Source organism: Octopus bimaculoides, chromosome 10 (assembly GCF_046866305.1).
Source record: "Octopus bimaculoides isolate indiv1 chromosome 10, ASM4686630v1, whole genome shotgun sequence".
In the NCBI taxonomy this organism is placed as follows: Eukaryota; Metazoa; Mollusca; class Cephalopoda; order Octopoda; family Octopodidae; genus Octopus; species Octopus bimaculoides.
Window position 1 is genome coordinate 1040163 of NC_142937.1, and position 18940 is coordinate 1059102.

The following is an 18940-nucleotide window of genomic DNA, read 5'->3' on the forward strand; positions in this document are numbered from 1 at the left end:
ACATACATACATATATGTACATATACATGTACAAAGCTATAGAAGAAGACACTTGCATGGGACTGAAATCAGTACCATGTGGTTGGGAAGCATACACACACACATATTTGTCTAAGAATCCCTAAGCCAGAAGAAACATGCACTCGTGTGTTAGTCAATAGAGTAGGTATATCAACCAAAGTAATCAATGCCAACATGGAAAACAGATGTTAAATGTTCATGCTGATTGATGATATAGGATTATAGACTGATTTCAGCTCATCTTACCAATCAAGGATTTCCTTCTCTCTATTGTCACCCACATCTTCATTCCATCTTTTTTCCACACCACCAACAAACCGGATATAACCGGATATAAGGTGGCAAGCTGTCAGAATCGTGACCACACCAGAAAAAATGCTTCCAAGTTTATGTTCTGCATTCAAATGCTGCCAAGGTTGACTTTGCCTTTCGTGCTTTTGGGGGTCAATAAAATAAGTACCAGCTGAACACTGGGGTCTATGTAACTGACTTATCCCTTTCCCTGAAAATGCTAACATTATGCCAAAATTTGAAATAAATAACAGAGAGCAGTAACCATATTTTTCCCATCCTTGCCATCTCTGAAGAGCATGTGTCTTTAGATAACTGCCCTGTTGTCTAATATTATGTTATCTAATACCCAGTGCTATACCACTTGGTAAGGTCAGCTGAAATGGATCTAAAATACTGTAAACTCCAATTAATACATATATATATATACTTTTTTACTTGTTTCAGTCATTTGACTGTGGCCATGCTGGAGCACCGCCTTTAGTTGAGCAAATCGGCCCTAGGACTTATTCTTTGTAAGCCTAGTACTTATTCTATCAGTCTCTTTTGCCGAACCGCAAAGTTACGGGGACGTAAACACACCAGCATCGGTTATCAAGCGATGTTGGGGGGACAAACACAGACACACAAACGTACACACACACGTACATATATATATAAAAGAAATCCGAGTGAAAAAGATTCAAAAGCAATTTTCATGGGCACTGTAGAGGTAAGCCAACAAGAAGAACAAAAATTGTTGAGTGTTCACTCAGAAAGTGGTGGTTGATAATTCTAATGATGCCAGCCAGATAATTGTGACTTGACTAAATGGATTATTATTACTTACCAAGATTATATAAAGCTTCAACACATGAAGAATCATTTTGCAGTGCTTCTTGGTAAAAATCTCGAGCTTTTTCATAATCTTTATTCGAGTAAAGCACATTACCTTTATTCACCAAGGCTTAAAAAGAGACAAGAAAGAAAAATAAATAACAAAGAAGAACTACTGAGGCTGTTAACAGACTTAGAAACATTCATTTTGGCATTTTATCTGTTTTGCGTGCTGGCATTCATTGAGTCAGAGAATCATGTCTTGCTCCACATTCCATCTTTAGAATGGTTACAATGGCTGGAAGCCCTTCCTAACACCACTTCCTTTACAGAGCATACTGAATGCATTTTTCATAGCACCAGCACTATAGAGGTTGACTTGCTGTCAGCAACACTTAAGAGCCCCCTCAAGCATTGCATTGTCAATACTCAAGTTGACTACCATTCTACTAAGAGCACCAAGTGCTTTTTGAGGCACTATCAGTTAGGGCCACCTTGCAAAGCAAAAGAATGCCCCCATGATGGAAGGAAGATAGGTATTGTGAGAGGATGGGAATGGGGAGAATGACAAAGGGAACAGTGTCGGAGTAATATGTATGAGGTGTGTGTACATAGGTATGCAATTGTAAAATTATTCATATTTCTAATTACAAGTTATTTCAATTAATTTCATTATAAGAAATAAATCGAATATTGGGGCCTGTCCTGTGGTCATCGTTGTATTGCATAATATATAAGATTTTATTTAAATATCATAAATATGTGTGAGTGAGTGTATGTAGCTATGCAACTTTTTTATTGTCCACTCGTCTTGACTTTGTAAGTTGCATGAAAACAAAATCCCTGTCCAATCAAATGGTGCCGTCATTGTTTACAATCTGCTGTAAAAATATGTCTAGCCAACAGGCTGTTTTATTATCTGAAAGACTTGTGGAGAGATATGATCCTGGAAAAGATGAGGGTTGGTTGGTAACAGGAAGAGCAACCAAACTTTCGAAAATCTGACTCAGCAAGTTTTATCTGACCCATGCCAACTTGGAAATGAGAATGTTAAAAACAACGATGTTGATGACGTTGACTATGATGCTGATGATGATGATAATGATGATGATGATGATGATGATGATGATAAAAAATAATCTAAAAAAATGATAATGTTTTATTACATTTTTTTAAAAATAAAAATGGATGTGCAGGGGAAGCAAAGCTCTTCAACCCAATATCATATCTTTAATATAATCCTCCCTAATTTTTCCTTTTTATTTTAGGTTAGAAAAAAATGTACACTATACATGAAAATTTCACAATTAATGAAATTCCATATTGGCAAATAGTGATTTATTGTGTGGATAACGGATAATAATATTGATCTTTATCTTTTTAACCCTTTTAACACCAAGCCCAATCAAAGGTCACACATATTAGAATGTTCAAACATTTACTGAATGGCTAGTGGATGATGACGGATAATAACACTGACTTCGTATTTTATCTCTTTTGATGTCAACTCATCGAAGATTATACACTTTCTAAAAACGTTTGTATTTAAATTGAAATCGCATTATAAAGCCTCAATCAAAACCTCATTATAGCAAAAAAAAATAATAATAAATAAATAAAATGAAATGATAACATGAGATTCTAGGTTGTCAACACTAACACAGGGAGTTATTATGGATGTGCTCAATCTCACAGTTCTTTGGCTGCCAAATACCTCTACAATCACAAACTATCACATTTAAAAATAAAGTAAACAACGCATAATGTGGTCTGAAATGCAGTCTGGGGAAAAAAAGATGGAATGGTCATGAGTGGACTACTTTTGATTATATATCTGCTTGATCAAGCTTGACCTGGGTTTAAACAACAGACCAATGCATGAAATAAGCCCTAAAGGGACATTCTATTTGGTCAATCAACCTGTTAGAAATAACAATCAAATCATCCTTAAATTACATTCTACTCTCATTAAAGAGTAAGCGATATACTGCATAGTCCTGGATGGTCACAGATGGAGTGCCTTTAATAATGGTCTGCTGACCTGATTTACAGATATTTACAGATTCAAAGAGTTTCAACTCTTTGTGCTCCAAGTTCAAATCCTGCTGAGGTCAACTTTGCTTTTCATCTTTCAGACTTGGTAAAACAGTGTCAATTCTGGGTAATGGATTGGCAGAACAGTAAGAATATCTGACTGTTTGCCTTGTAGTATTTGTCCAGCCTCTCTGCATTCTGAGTTCAAATCCTACCATAGCCTATTTTTGAGGTAAACTTAAATATGTTGCCTGGTTTATCACCACTTGGTGCCTTTAGTGAAGACAGCCATGTTGCAAGCATTTGGGTTAAGTCTGAGGATAGTGGCAAACCAAGAAGATATCAGATAATCTCAAGAACTGAAAATGAAACTAACTCATCATCCACTCTTTTATTTTTAATATTAATGTCATCATAAGATGGCAAGCTGGCAGAATCGTTCACCCTAACCATTAAGCCATCTGCCTCCACATGCTACTCTATTAGGTAGTATAATAATATCACAGCACAAATGGAACAGTGCACTGAAATTGTCATCCTTTGTTGTTGCCATTGTTGGCCTCCTCCTCGTCATCATCTCAGACTGATAATTTCCACTCTCACCACCTCCCATATTATCATCACTCACCAACTGCTGCTGATGTCACCACTACCTCCAACATCATCATCCTCGTTACCACTATCATCATCATTAATCTCCGTTTCCATTATCACCAACATTACCATAAGAATCACAAGATAAAGAGAAACAATCACCTCACCTGAAGGACTGTATCGATCTCCAGTTATCGCCATATCAGCATATTTCTCAGCTTGGGTAAGGTCATGCTCCTGAAAGAAAGCCATTCACTCAATACTATATATATATATATTTATATTCCTAATGATAACTAAGTTAATTTACTAAATTTTTGGATATATTTAAAATTAATTGAAAGAAACACAGAGCATCTCAAAATAAATACAGTAACGAAAGGATTAAACTGTTTTGTAGTTTCTGCTGAATTTTCTTCCACTCTGAGGTAGATTTTATCATTAATTCTCATTCCCAGAGAAAAGGACTTTCTTGACATTTGAAGCTACTGGTTTATCTTCTATCATTTAGTTGTTTCAGTCATTGGATTGCAGCCACACTTGGGCGCCACCTTAAAGGGTTTAGTTGAAAAAATCAACCCCAGTACTTCCTTTTTAAAAAAAAATAGAGGCTAGTACTTATTCTATTGGTCACTTTTAACTGCTAAATTATAGGGGACGAAAACAAACCAACACAGATTGCCAAATTGTAGCGGGACAAACGCAAACAGGTTCGGTCCCATTGCATGGCAACTTGGGCAAGTGTCTTCTGCTATAGCCTTGGGCCAATCAAAGCCTTGTGACTGGATCTGTTAGACAGAAAAGGAAAGAATTCCGTTGTATGTGTGTGTGTGTGTGTGTGCGTGCATGTGTGTGTGTGTGTGCATGTGTGTGTGTGTGTACCTGTGTGTCTGTGTTTGCTTCCTCATCACAACTGATGTTGGCGTGTTTACATTCCTGTAACTTAGTGGTTCAACAAAAGAGACTAATAGAATAAGTACCAAGCTTAAAAAAATAAATTTGATTAAAATACTTCAATGTGGTGCTCCAGCATGACCGTAGTCTAATGACTGAAGCAAGTAAAAAAATAAGCATAAAAGAATAAGTGTAGCTAATAAGATATACTTGAAAATGAAAGCACATCACATAACGACAAGAGAGGAGGGTGTTGCTTCAATGCATACAGTGTGTACAGGGTAGAGCTATTTAGTAATTATTTTTCACAACTGATGAAGTCTTTATAATAAATTGTACAAAGGTAAATGAATAAATAAATAAATTAATTAATAAATAAAAGAAAGTAAACATTCTGAAGAGATGTCCACTTACCATGAAATACAGGAACGATAAATTTGTAGCTGCAATACTAGCAACCTTAGAATCTTTTTTTTCAAATGATTTCAAAGTCTCCACAGCCTTGTGAAATGACAACAATAATAATAATAATATTAATTAATTAAATAGTTAGAATGACACATTTTATGGAAGGGATGCAGACATTTCACTGTGTCAATCCCAGTGTTTGATGGGAATTTTATTATATTGACACTGAAGAGATGTGTGTGTGTGTGTGTGTGTGTGTGTGTGTATGTGTGCATGCGTGCGTATAAAAGCGTCTCGTTCTCTTTTCCTCTCCACATATTTTCGCTTGTTGCCTTCAAAATCCTTTATCCCAGACCAGATCTTGTTTTGCCATTTATTTCTGTCGAGAGCAAACAGATTCAACATCTTTGTATAATATATTCAACTCACCAAGACTGGTTTCTAACAAGTCTTTATACCATTCTTTTTTTTTTTTTGTTATCTCTTTTTGGTTTGCACCGGTCTTGCTTGCCAGTAGATAACTCAAATAACACAAAGTTCATTCCAGCAGACATGCTCATATACCATATTTGTAGTAAGATATGTTAAGTCTTGCGCTGATCTAAAAACGCTTTTCAATATCCACAAATTAAACAAGACAAACGACACTTTCCCACTTGAGGTGAGACGTATTTGCACTGTTTGTAATGCAAATTTCAAACAGTTCTTGATACTCAAGAGCCACCTACATGCTCATGTACGAAGAAAAGCACATGAAGCAAAAAGTGGTGAAGCTTGGAATGGGAGCAGACTGCCTCTATGTGTGTATGTGTATGTGAATTTGCAGGGGTATATTACCCGGATAGATACTGTGTTTGCTCTCAGTTTGGTTCCAGATGCTAGCTAACACAATGGTCCATATTCGATGTCTGTGCCTACAATATGTTGTTAGACATTGGTAAATTTCGTCGTTGGGTAATTCCGTGTGTCCTACTCAGGATTGCAAATGTTCTGTAGAGTGTGAAATAATGATAATATATATACATATACACTCAAACGCCTCAAGAGAAAATAGACACCATCAGTTTAGAAAAAATTGTTTCTCAACACAAAATAACATCACTTGATACATTTAAATACTTAATCCAGTATTTAACAAATATGCCTTGTGCATAATACATTAACAAGTCTGAAGCAAGCACCAGGTAGTGCTCCATCAGGTAAAACAGTATAGTGAGGGGTGGCTATTTATTTTTGAGATGTCTTTGTATATCTGTAGTCTCAGGATGGCCAAATGGTGAATTTCTCTTTGTAATCATAAGGTCCTGCTTTCAATTTCACAATATGGAATTTGGAGCAAGTTCCTTTTGTTTTTACAGCCTTTGGTCAGCCCAAGGCTTGTAAGCGAAACTGGGCGGACAGAAACGGTTTGAGAGCCCACTAGACACATGCACACACACACACACTGTGCTAGTAATTTAAAGGTCTGTCCTTATTACACATCCAACTATAGAAACCTTGCCAAAGAAAGCAAACACTGGAACACTGTGTAGGCCTTGGACCCACTAGATCCTGTCAAAATATCCAGCCCAGTAAAGCATGGAAGAAGGAGGAGGAGGAAGAGGAGGAGGAGGTACCGATAGTAGAGGAGTCAGAGTTGAAGTTGAAGATTTTTGTTTCGACTTCACAGCTCTGATATTGTTACTTACCTGTTTGAAATCTTTCTGCTTCAGATACATGATTGCTTTATCAATTTCCAAATCATTAGCCAAATCAGAATAACGTGATTGTTTCACTGTCTGGACACACCTAACAAATATTTGCCAGAGTCATAATTTTAAAAAATTAAAAACAAAAACAATTTTTTTTCTGAAATATTTTTTACAAATTTTTTTCTTAAAGTTAATGCTATTTAGCCCCTAAAATCAACCTTATTTAAGAGCAAACTACAATCAAAACCATTCTTGTCTTGATCATTTATAAATGTTCTATAACATGCACAGCCTTGGTTTTTTATCACATTATGAAAAATAAATCCTTATATATATATATATATATATATATATATATATATATATATATATATATATACAAAAAAAAAAACAGGTACTTGACTCATTTAGTAGGAGTTTACATATACTATTACTCAAAACAATTTGATTTGGCCTTCATAGACTTGTCACAGGAACCTATGAAACTTTAAGTTGCATAAGGCAAACCACTGTTTTGAGTAATAGTATATATATATATATATATATATATATATATATATATATATATATATATTTCTATATATTTCTATAAGCAAACTTACCAATCATAGCCAGAAGCAAACGAGTTATCGATGTGAGGTGATATTATTTTTGCAGCTGTTTTGATGGACTTTTCAGCTTTATATTTCCTGAAAATTGGGAAACATCAAATACACAGTGACAGGATGCGAACAAAACATTTTGTAAAATAGAAAAGCAGAAACAACACGGGGCAAGTGACAGAGTCTCTGTAAGGCTACTTACTCTTCCAGAAATAGCAGTCAAATCTCACTCAAATTAATCCTGCCCTACTGTATTTGAAAAAAAAAATGGAAGGACACAGTAGATAATGCATTTCTCTACATGCTATTTAAAGCAGGATAGTCACAGTTGGAATGTATGTCACCAAAGGTCAGTAGGATCAGCTCTGACTTTGGGCTAAAACAATGTTCTGCATCGAAGGGCCTAGATTTCCCAAAGGGGAATTACCATATTTCATAAAGATTAAGATGGTTGGCAACTTTTAACCCTTTAGCTTTCAGATTACGATGTCGAATGTAATGCTTATTCAGTCACCTGGCTTTCAATTAATCCTACATTATCTCGTAACTTTGAGATTTTGATGATGTAACTGTTTATTTTTAGAATGACAGTGTATGGTAGGTGTGAGAGACCTGATCTGATCAGTTTGAACATAAAGTTGGCAGAATATTCCGGCCAGATATGGCCTGTTTAAATGCTAAAGGATTAAAGATGTACAACTCTTGGTAAATATAGAATGACAAGATCTATTTTGTTCCCTCATTAATAACGAAGTAGGAAGTGTGCCAGAAAATTTATCCACCTCTTAGCGGGAACTGGCACCTGAACAATATACTGGCACCTGAACAATGACTAATGAACAATGCCACAAGCAAGTAGAGCCCCCTCCAAGTTGTACATGCACACACATACCCACACACGTTCCAGAGAAGGCAAAATATGTGCACACATGAGATTTTCAAGAAGCAACGAGAGATTTTTGATTGAAGAGATTTGAGCAATGGTCACTCACATGAAAGCACACATACTTTACTAAGACAAAATTTCCATACAAGCAAGTTTCTGCACACACCCACAGCAAAATCTCACAAGGAATATTGCTTGTGAGGTAGCTTCTGCTAGTGCTCTTGACCTGCTAAAAATAGCAGCCAAATCACTTATTGGCTGATTTGATGTATTGTCAAGTACAAATGCCCAATCTCATTTGTAATCTCTGGTTCATAGCTACATGTGCCATATAGGCCCATCTAGCCAAACCATTTCACACTAATTTAGTTAATGGAAATGTCATCAAGTTTTCTTAAGAAAAACAACTTACTTTTCTCTTTCAAGTTGGCGCAGAGAATCATTCTTGATTACTTCAACAAACTGATTGTAAGGGTTATTTTCCTGTACACCAAAACAAATACAAAAATGGACACAAACTGAATAATTCAATAATATTTGTAGCAATGATGAAAGGTTTGTTTTATGTTTAGAAACAAAATCTATTGTTACATTAACGGAGATGTTAAAGCAATACAAGAAAATATTCAGATAAACAATGCATATGACAAGTGCATAAAGTCTTTGTTAGAAATTCAACATTCAGGTTCATTTTTACATATCAACCCTTGTTGCTCTAGTGTGTCTTCTTTCATCATTCTAGGTTGAATATGTAGGTGTGAAAACAGCTATGGTGGAGAGTGAATGCCACCAGGAACTGAATTACTCTAAAATTATGGCACCCAATTGAGCTGTATTTCTAGGCTGTGTTCACAGAAGATTCTAGTCATGTCATCAAACTGTCATGTGAACAACAGCTGTTGAATGGACATCGATTGAGGTTGTGCACATGATCAAACTGTGATTTCTATGAGACAAAACTGCATGGCACCTTGGGCAAGTGTCTTCTACTATAGCCTTGGGCCGACCAAAGCCTTGTGAGTAGATTTGGTAGACGGAAACTGAAAGAAGCCCATCGTATACATGTGTGTGTGTGTGTGTGTGTGTGTGTGTGTGTATGTTTGTGTGTCTGCGTTTGTCCCCCCAACATCGCTTGACAACCGATGCTGGTGTGTTTACATCCCCATAACTTAGCAATTCAGCAAAGAGACCGATAGAATAAGTACTAGGTTTACAAAGAATAAGTCTTGGGGTCAATTTGCTCGACAAAAGGCGGTGCTCCAGCATGGCCACAGTCAAACGACTGAAACAGGTAAAAGAGTAAAAGAGTACATATATATATGTACATTTGTACATTTGTTATATATGTACATTTGTACATATATATATATGTACTCTTTTACTCTTTTACCTGTTTCAGTTGTTTGACTGTGGCCATGCTGGAGCACCGCCTTTTGTCGAGCAAATTGACCCCAAGACTATATATATATATATATATAGTTCATAGATGAGAATCGGATATTCTCCATATAGATACACTTAGTAGTGCTCAAGAGAATTAAACTTGAGCAAGTATAGAAATAAATGTAGGGATAAGTAAGTTAGATGGAAAAATATATCAAGTTTTACTGTATTAATACATGAAATACAGAAAAATGTATATATGTTTACATACAGAGAGGTCAGACTTACACAGAATACAAATGGTATAGAGGATTAAAGGGGTATATACGTAAACAAATGTACATTTTTTGTATTTCATGTATTAATACAGTAAAACTTTATATATTGATCTAACTTGCTCATCCCTACATTTATATATATATATATATATATATATATATATATATATATATATGTATATAAAATCAACAGCCCAGTCATAATAAAATATGGATAAAAAGCACTTAGTACCTCTCTTTCCAGTGTTTAATGCTGAAAAGGAGACAACAACTCCAAAGTGCAAGCATCCATCGACCAGGGTAGGGGACACTCTGCACTGACTTGATGTGTTTACACCTATTTGTTTACAGCAAGCATTTTTCTCCATGACAAAAAGACAGTGAATGGTTTTCTTACTGATGCAAATATGCTTCCAGCATATTTGAACTGCTGACAAGTTTATATATATATATATATATATATATATATATATATATATATATATAAATGTCTGCTACTGCTTGTGTACGTATAGGTGTATATCAGATTAAAGGAAATTTAGAAATCTGAATGGTTTCCTCAGTCAGTACTCCAGCAAATACTGGCTAATGGAGTACTTAGGAATGGATAGTTTTCCTTAAAGGAAGCTGTTCGATAAAAACTGAAATTCCAGGGATTATTAGTCAAGGAGTACAATACAGTAAGTCCAAGAATGTAGATAATGGTATTACATACACATATGTATATACGAATACACACACACACATAAGTATAGTATTAATAAATATAGAAAACAGGTATGGTAATCTATGCTTTATAAAACATATTGTCAGGATTACATAATTGCTGTTGAAACATTATATTATGTTGTTAACTCATCTCTTAAGTGTTCAGCAAGAAATACGACTAGTACTAAATGTTCAATATAGATTGGAGCCTGGTGTAGCCATCCGGTTTCACCAATCCTCAGTCAAATTGTCCAACCCATGCTAGCATGGAAAGCGGACGTTAAACGATGATGATATTCCCATTATGCAAATTATCGATAACATTTCACAATGTAGGGGGAGAGACAAACTAGCTTTCCATATTCAAGAAGGAATGACCAAGAAGTTGACACTGACAATAACAACAATGAAAGTACCAACAGCAGGGGTTTTACCACCTATTTTGGTTCCTGCATTCAGAGATGGAGTACAGCTGTACTCTTTTCACATGAGTTTTTACCCTAAAATATGTGTCCCCTCCTCAATCCTTAACCACAATGCTTGGTCCTGCCATCATTCCTAAGTGGATCTTCCACTGCCGCTCATTTTCCTCACAGCCATTGCATTATCTGACACTGGAGACCCATCTTTGTTAAGCAGGCTCCAGAAGTCATTTCCCACCGTGAAGAAATAAATGACAACAGGAGGAATTTGATCCCAGAATGCAAAGAACTATAACCGATACCAGAAAGCATTTGATCCAATGCTTCAATAATTCCACCAATCCACTGTCCTAAACTGTCCCTTATCTTATTGAGCCCAAAAAGATGAAAAGCAAAGTTGACCCCAGCAGTATTTGAACTTGGAGCACAGAAATTTGCAGCAAACAGTGTAAAATATTTGATCCAATAGCAACTCTGCCTTTTTATCTCCTTCTATCACTTCCATCAGAATTAATTAAAATGTTGTAACTGGATTTGCCCAAATTAAGGAATTGATTTTCACTGGTTACATTTTCTTTTGCTTTGTTATTATTTTATGATGGGAAATGATAGCATGGTGCACTGACAAACAAAATTGTCATATGGTATTATGGACCTTTTTATGTTTTAGGTTCAAATCTTGCTGAGATTTATATATTTATTTTTCATGGCTTAATCAGAAGGAAAAAGGCAACATACTTAACCCTATTTTACAAGGTCTTCAAGATGGGTCAGAAATCTGGTCTGAATCCCTGAAACAGACTGCACTCTGGTGAGAGGCAGCCAAGGATCAAGGAATGATATTAGACTGGACAATAAATTTGGTCAACCACATATATATATGTTTCTCTGGGATTGGTAAAATTGATGTAGATGCTTCTGATGAAAATCCAATAACATTTGAAAATGAATTATGGTCATTCAAAATTTTTTTCAGTCTACAGAGAGATAAGTAAATTAGCTCTTTTTATAAATCCACTATGTAGACTACATACATACATACATACATATATATATATATATATATATATATATATATATATATATATATATATATCCTAATAAGTAGGAAGGTAGATAAAACACAAACCCCTTCAGGTAGATGGCCCTGCTCAGTATGTAGAAAAGGAGTAGGTAGTAACTCTATAAGATGTACCCGGTGCAAGCTATGGACACATAAGAGGTGCAGCAACATCAAAGGCAGGTTAACTAGCAAGTTAGTTTTTGTTTGTGGCAGATGTTCAGGTGCAATAAAGACTGCAAACAAACAGGAAACAACTTCTATCTCATTCCAGGGTGAAAAACTAGAGGTAGTCGATAGCTTCCGCTATCTGGGCGACCAAGTTAGTAGTGGGGGTGGGTGCGCTGAAAGTGTAGCTGCTAGAATAAGAATAGCCTGGGCAAAGTTTAGAGAGCTCTTACCCCTGCTGGCGACAAAAGGACTCTCACTCAGAGTAAAAGGCAGACTGTATGACGCATGCGTACGAACAACCATGCTACATGGCAGTGAAACATGGGCTGTAACTGCTGAGGACATACGTAAGCTCGCAAGGAATGAAGCCAGTATGCTCCGTTGGATGTGTAATGTCAATGTGAATACCCGTCAGAGTGTAAGTATCTTGAGAGAAAAGCTGAACATTAGAAGCATCAGTTGTGGCGTGCAAGAGAGACGATTGCGCTGGTATGGACATGTGGTGAGAATGGAGGAGGATAGCTGCGTGAAAAAGTGCCACACCCTAACAGTTGAGGGAACCCGTGGAAGAGGTAGGCCCAGGAAGACCTGGGCTGAGGTGGTGAGGCAAGACCTTCGTACATTGGGCCTCACCGAGGCGATGACTACGGACCGAGACCTTTGGAAATGGGCTGTGCGTGAGAAGACCCGGCAAGCCAAGTAAGATCGTTGCCAGTGCCCCTGGACTGGTTCTTGTGCGGGTGGCACATGAGATGCACCATTTTGAGCGTGGCCGTTGCCAGTACCGCCTGACTGGCTCCTGTAGGATTTTCGAGCGAGATCGTTGCCAGTGCCCCTGGACTGGCTTGTGCGGGTGGCACATAAAAGACACCATTTCGAGCGTGGCCGTTTTCGTGCGGGTGACACGTAAAAGCACCCACTACACTCTCTGAGTGGTTGGCGTTAGGAAGGGCATCCAGCTGTAGAAACTCTGCCAAATCAGACTGGAGCCTGGTGTTGCCATCCGGTTTCACCAGTCCTCAGTCAAATCGTCCAACCCATGCTAGCATGGAAAGCGGACGTTAAACGATGATGATGATGATGATGATGATATATATATATACATATATATACACACACACACACATATTCCTTATCTTTTACTTGTTCCAGTCATTAAACTGCGATCATACTGGGATATCACCTTAAGGAATTTTACTCGAATGAATCTACTCCTGTACTTTTTTTAAACCAGGGACTTATTTCATCTTTTTCTTTTCCTGAACTTCTAAGTTATAGGGACACACACCAACACCAGTTGTCAAGCAGTGGTTGGGGACAAACACACACACAAAGACACACACATACACACTCACACGCATATATATGACAGGCTTCTTTCAGTTTCCATGTACCAAATCCACTCACAAAGTTCTGGCTGGCTCGAGGCTATAATAGAAGACACTTGCCCAAGGTGCCATGCAGTGGGACTGAAAGCAGTACCGTGTGGTTGGGAAGCAAACTTCTTACCACACAGCCACACATTTTTTAGCGTTCATCATGTCAAGATCAATAAAATAAATACACATCATGTATTGAAATGAGTTATGTGACTTCCTCTCACATATCTGCTATGATGTGACATCAATGTCATCTTCATCATTTAACATCCATTTTCCATACCGGCAGGTGTGTGACTCTTTGACAGGATCCAGCAATGTGCAGGGCTGCATCGAGCTCCAGTGTCAGCTCTAGCATGGTTTCTATGGTTCGATGCCATTTTTAATAATGCCAGCCACTAAACAGTGTGTATTGATGTCTTTTATGTGGCACTAGCACTAGTGAGGCCACCAAATAACTTGCAAAGCAAGAAAGTACAGTAGAAGAAAAAGGGAAAAAGAAAAAAATGGAAAACAGGTAAAAAGGAAAAGCCTCCCTCAACTTAGTGGAAAGGAGGGATATAGGGAGGAAGGAGGTGGCTGTATGCCAGTATCTCAAAAGAGAGTCTAAAAAGAATAGGATAGGAGATGGTGCTAACAATATGCCAGAGTATCTTAATGAAGCCGAGAAGTCCTTGTCTTGCAAGCTCATGGGTGTTGGTGCCACATAAAAAGCACTTGTGCTAGTGTTTGTACAGATCCCCCATGCTGGTGCTACATAAGAAGCATCCATGCTTGTGCCATGTAAACAGCACTCCTGCTGGTGCCACGTAAAAAGCACCTGTGCTGGTGCCATGTATAAAACACTGGTACTGGCTCCACATAAAAAGCACCCAATACACTCTGTAAAGCGGTTGGTATTAGGAAGGGTATCTAGCTGTAGAAGCCATTCCAGAACAGACAATTGGAACCTGGTGCAGCTCTCCAGCTTGTCAGCTCCTGTCAAGCTGTCCAACCCATGCCAACATATGTGATGATGATGATGATGATAACAATGAATGAGTTGGATGTGATCCTCTGGATCAATGCCTTAATTCCACATAACAATGTCTTGGACTATGACAATCTAACAACTCACACTGCCATGGAATGTAGACACAAAATGACGATGATGATGATATGGTAGAAAAGATCTGGAGAAGAGTTCGTCAAGCTGGATGTTGCAAAAAAGCAAAAGGCAAATTTAGAGACCTTCTTTTTTCCCTTCTCACAAGGCTTAATTTTTTTTTTTTTTTTTTTCTTTTTACTCTATTAAAGGGGTGTACTTTTGCACAGCAACAGAATAATTTAGAAATATTCCACTAAGGGAAAAAAAATTACGATTAACAAATCTGATTAGAATGCATTAATGGAAAATGTGTTTGTTATCAACAAAAAAATTAATGAAAAATCCTTGCTTTCTCTTATGAAAAAGGTTTCTCAACACCATTCATTTTCATGCAAAAATTATAGAGTTCTAACCATGATTCGGCTACATCTTTTAGAAATGTGTTCCTTTTTTTTTTTTGATATTAAATATTCCCTCCTTGATAAATGCTGAATGTAAATTGAGATGAAAATCTGAATTTTTCTACTGTTGATATAATGACGATAATAATAATAATAATAATAATAATGATGATGATGATGATGATGATGATGGTGATGGTGATGGTGATGATGATGATGATGATGATGATGATGATGATAACAACAACAACAACAATGATAATAATAATTGCCATGATGCAATACCAAGCAGTGGCTTTCATGGCTTCTGATTTTAACTGATTCAAAGTGTTATCATGTACATGTTTTGTCTTGGTATAAAAAATTGGTTACAGCAAATATTCTGCTCAATACCACAGATTTGCTAGTCAGTTGCATGACCTTAACCAGTTGAGCATGTTCTTTAGTGGCTAACAATAAGTGCATCTCTGATCACAAGCAGACGTAGTGGGGGAGCATCATAGCCATTCTTTGGGGTTTGAATAATTCACTTCTGGAAACATGGGTGTTTTGTTCAACATCCTTAAATGACCCTTATTCAGAGGACCTTTTGAGTGGGATGGGCTATACTTGAAGAAAATTCTAAATGGGCCCCACGTGCAAGGCTATGCAGTGTTTATCTTGATATAAGGTCACCATGTTGGCACATATGGTTGCAATGTATGTGCCTTATGTACCCTTATCAGACAGTTAGTCATGATGCATGTATTAGGTTTTATATATTTGTACCCCAGTGTCACTCAGAGAGTGCAAACCTCTGCCAAAGCAACACCAATGCCCTCTGAACGATTAGCCAGAGATGATTTTTAAAATGAGAATATCTGAAATAAACTCAACTGCTCTCACAAACGAGAATACTAAATATGAACCCATCCGCTCTCAAAAATTAAGTAAAAAAAAAAAAAAACAGGAGAAATAATCCATAATCCTAGCCTGGTACTGGATTGATCCCAAAATCTAATCAGTCCATGCCAGTCATGAGGCCAAACATCCCTGAAAGTTTCATCCGAATCCATCCAGCAGTTCTTGAGATATCTTGTCCACAGACAAACAAACAAACACAACTGAAAACAATACCTCTGCTTTTGCTAAAGCGGAGGTAATAATGATTTCAAATTTTGACACAAAACCAGCAATTTGGGAGGATGAGATGAGTTGATTACATCGACCCCCAGTGTTCAACTGGTACTTAATTTATTGACCCCTGATAAGATGAAAGGCAAAGTCAACTTCAGCAGAATTTGAACTCAGAATGTAAAGATGGACAAAATGCTGCTAAGCAAATTTTTGGTAGAGGGCCAGAAGTTCTCAAGGGGAAGGAGACGTTGATTGCACTGACACCCCCTGCACCACCACCCATCCCCACAGTACGAAATTAAAAGGATGAAAAGCAAAGCCAAACTTGGCAGGATTTTCACTCTGAAGGTAAATTGCCCTCAGCATTTTGTCTGCTGTACTAATGATTCTGCCAGCTCACCACCCCTGAACAACAACAAAAACAACAGCAGCAACAACAACAACCACCACTACCATTATCATCACTGGTAGTAGTGTCAATGTCCCTTTCAGCATCATCGTCATCAACGTCATCACCATCTTTACTGTTGTGACCCTAACCATCATTTTACAGCTGTGTTTCCATAATTCCATAGATTGGACAGGTCTTCATAAACACAACATCTTGCCATTTTTTTGAAGACCTTTCCCAGCTCTTTTATGAGGTCCAGTGTCTTGTGACTAGCTTTCACCCCTGTCTTGCCCTTCTGCAGGTTCCTTCCACTTGGATTGCTTGGCACATCTTCAACTAATTGTCATTATCCATATGCATCACATCTTTGCACCAGTGCAATCTTCTCGCTTGCATGCAATATTTGATTCCCAGATAACATCCAGTCTTTATCTCAGCTCATTTATGCTGTCAGTCATCCACAGTTGCATTACACATCCATCGCATCTTCGCCTTTTGGCTGAGATCAAAGTGTGGCCTTAAAGTGTTGCATAACCCTAATCCATCAGAGAAAGGGTATCTTTTTCTTTTTATCTTCTGTCTTTCATTTGTTTCATGCATTTAACCGTGGTCATGCTGGGGCATTACCTTGAAGAATTTTTAGTCGAGTGAACTGACTCCAGTATTTATTTATTTATTCTTTTTAAGCCTGGTACTTATTTTATCAGTCCCTTTTGTCAAACCACCGAGATACAGTGACATAAACACAACACCAATTGTCAAACGATGGTGGGAGACAAACACAAAGGCACACACACACACACACACACACGTTATCTATCTATCTATCTATCTATCTATCTATCTATCTATACATACATACATACACACACACACACACACACACACACATAAAATGGCTTGTTTCAGTTTCCATCTACCAAGTCCACTCACAAGGCTTTGGTTGGCCTGAGGCGACAGTAGAAGACACTTGAAACTACATATGTAAACATGGGTATAATGAAAGTCACCTGGCTGGTTCTAACGTTCCACTGATTCATGATGATGACGACAACGATGATGACAATGACAATTACGATGATGACAACAACAACAATGATAGCAACAAAGATGACGATGACAATGATGACAATGATAACAATGATGGTGATGATGATGATGATGATGATGGTGGTGGTGCTGATGAATTTTTATCAATGCAAGTGATCATGTCTCCTGTTTGCAGTGGCTTTATTTAATTACTACAGCAAATTAAAACAACAAATTATACTGATCGCAAATAGATGAAATGATATAGTGAGATGTTATCTCTAATTCCTTTCACAGATTTAAGAAGAAAAAAAGAAAGGAAAATAGCAATTTAATCATGTCTGCTTAGTCATGGTTTCCCTAACTGAGCAGACACATGATTAAAGTTGTTCCAGTGATCACCATACCATTATTTATTTATTTATTTATTTATTTATCTATCTATTCATTTATTTATTTTAGACATGTATCCAGGATCAAACTATACAAAGTGTTCTTTGTTATCAAAGGGACATTTGGCAGCTAATTCCAGTGGGTCAAGTGACCCCCAAACAGTTCAGTATATTACACATGAAGAAATGAATTTAAAGGAAAACCAGGAGACTTTTAATGGGACAAAGATGTTTCTCGTATTTTTTCATGCATTTTTTTTTTACCTGTCAAAACAGGTACACAAGGTGAAACAAAATATACAAGGTGAACTTCCTGTTGTTCACTGGTTTCTGTTCAAACCTGCACTTTTCCTTTTACCGTTTATTTGTCTCAGTAATTGGATTGTGGCCATGCTGGAGCACCGAAGGGTCCAGTTGAACAAATTGACCTTTTATTCTTTTACTTGTTTCAGTCATTTGACCGTGACCATGCTAGAGCACTGCCTTCAGTTGAACAAATGAAAACAAAGTTACGCAGCCACAATAAAACTCCAAAGAGCTTAGGAAATTGTAACATTTCCACATTATCGCAATTGATCAATGTGATGTAGAGGCAACACATGGAATTATCACCATGTACTGTGTACATGAATCCTGCGACGGACCGACGTGCTGTCCAGGTGGGGAATATACACGACGTTGAAACTGGTAAACCGGTCCTCGAGAGCCTGGCATGGCTCGAAAAGGAAACATTTATTATTTTACTTACTATGTACATAAAACGTAGAGCAGTCATTCCATGCTTTGATAGATTGGTCAGGGGTTACTTCCCCTGAAATTGTAAGACACCATTATTCTTCGATAGAAACATCTGACGCACATTTGAATAAATGTCGAAATTCCATAC

At 37.2% G+C, this 18940-nt stretch overlaps 1 protein-coding gene across 2 annotated transcripts in view; it reads right to left on the bottom strand.

The window, feature by feature from the left end:
- LOC106867348 (intraflagellar transport protein 88 homolog) overlaps nt 1–18940 on the bottom strand; it is a 101475-nt gene that overhangs the window by 37554 nt on the left and 44981 nt on the right. For both annotated transcript variants that reach the window (XM_014912200.3, XM_089358285.1), the window contains exons 11-16: nt 8650–8720; nt 7352–7438; nt 6747–6846; nt 5065–5151; nt 3924–3993; nt 1142–1258 (exon numbers count right to left, since the gene is read on the bottom strand). In XM_014912200.3, coding sequence (XP_014767686.1) covers nt 1142–1258; nt 3924–3993; nt 5065–5151; nt 6747–6846; nt 7352–7438; nt 8650–8720 — 532 coding nt within the window. The remainder of the gene's footprint in view (nt 1–1141; nt 1259–3923; nt 3994–5064; nt 5152–6746; nt 6847–7351; nt 7439–8649; nt 8721–18940) is intronic.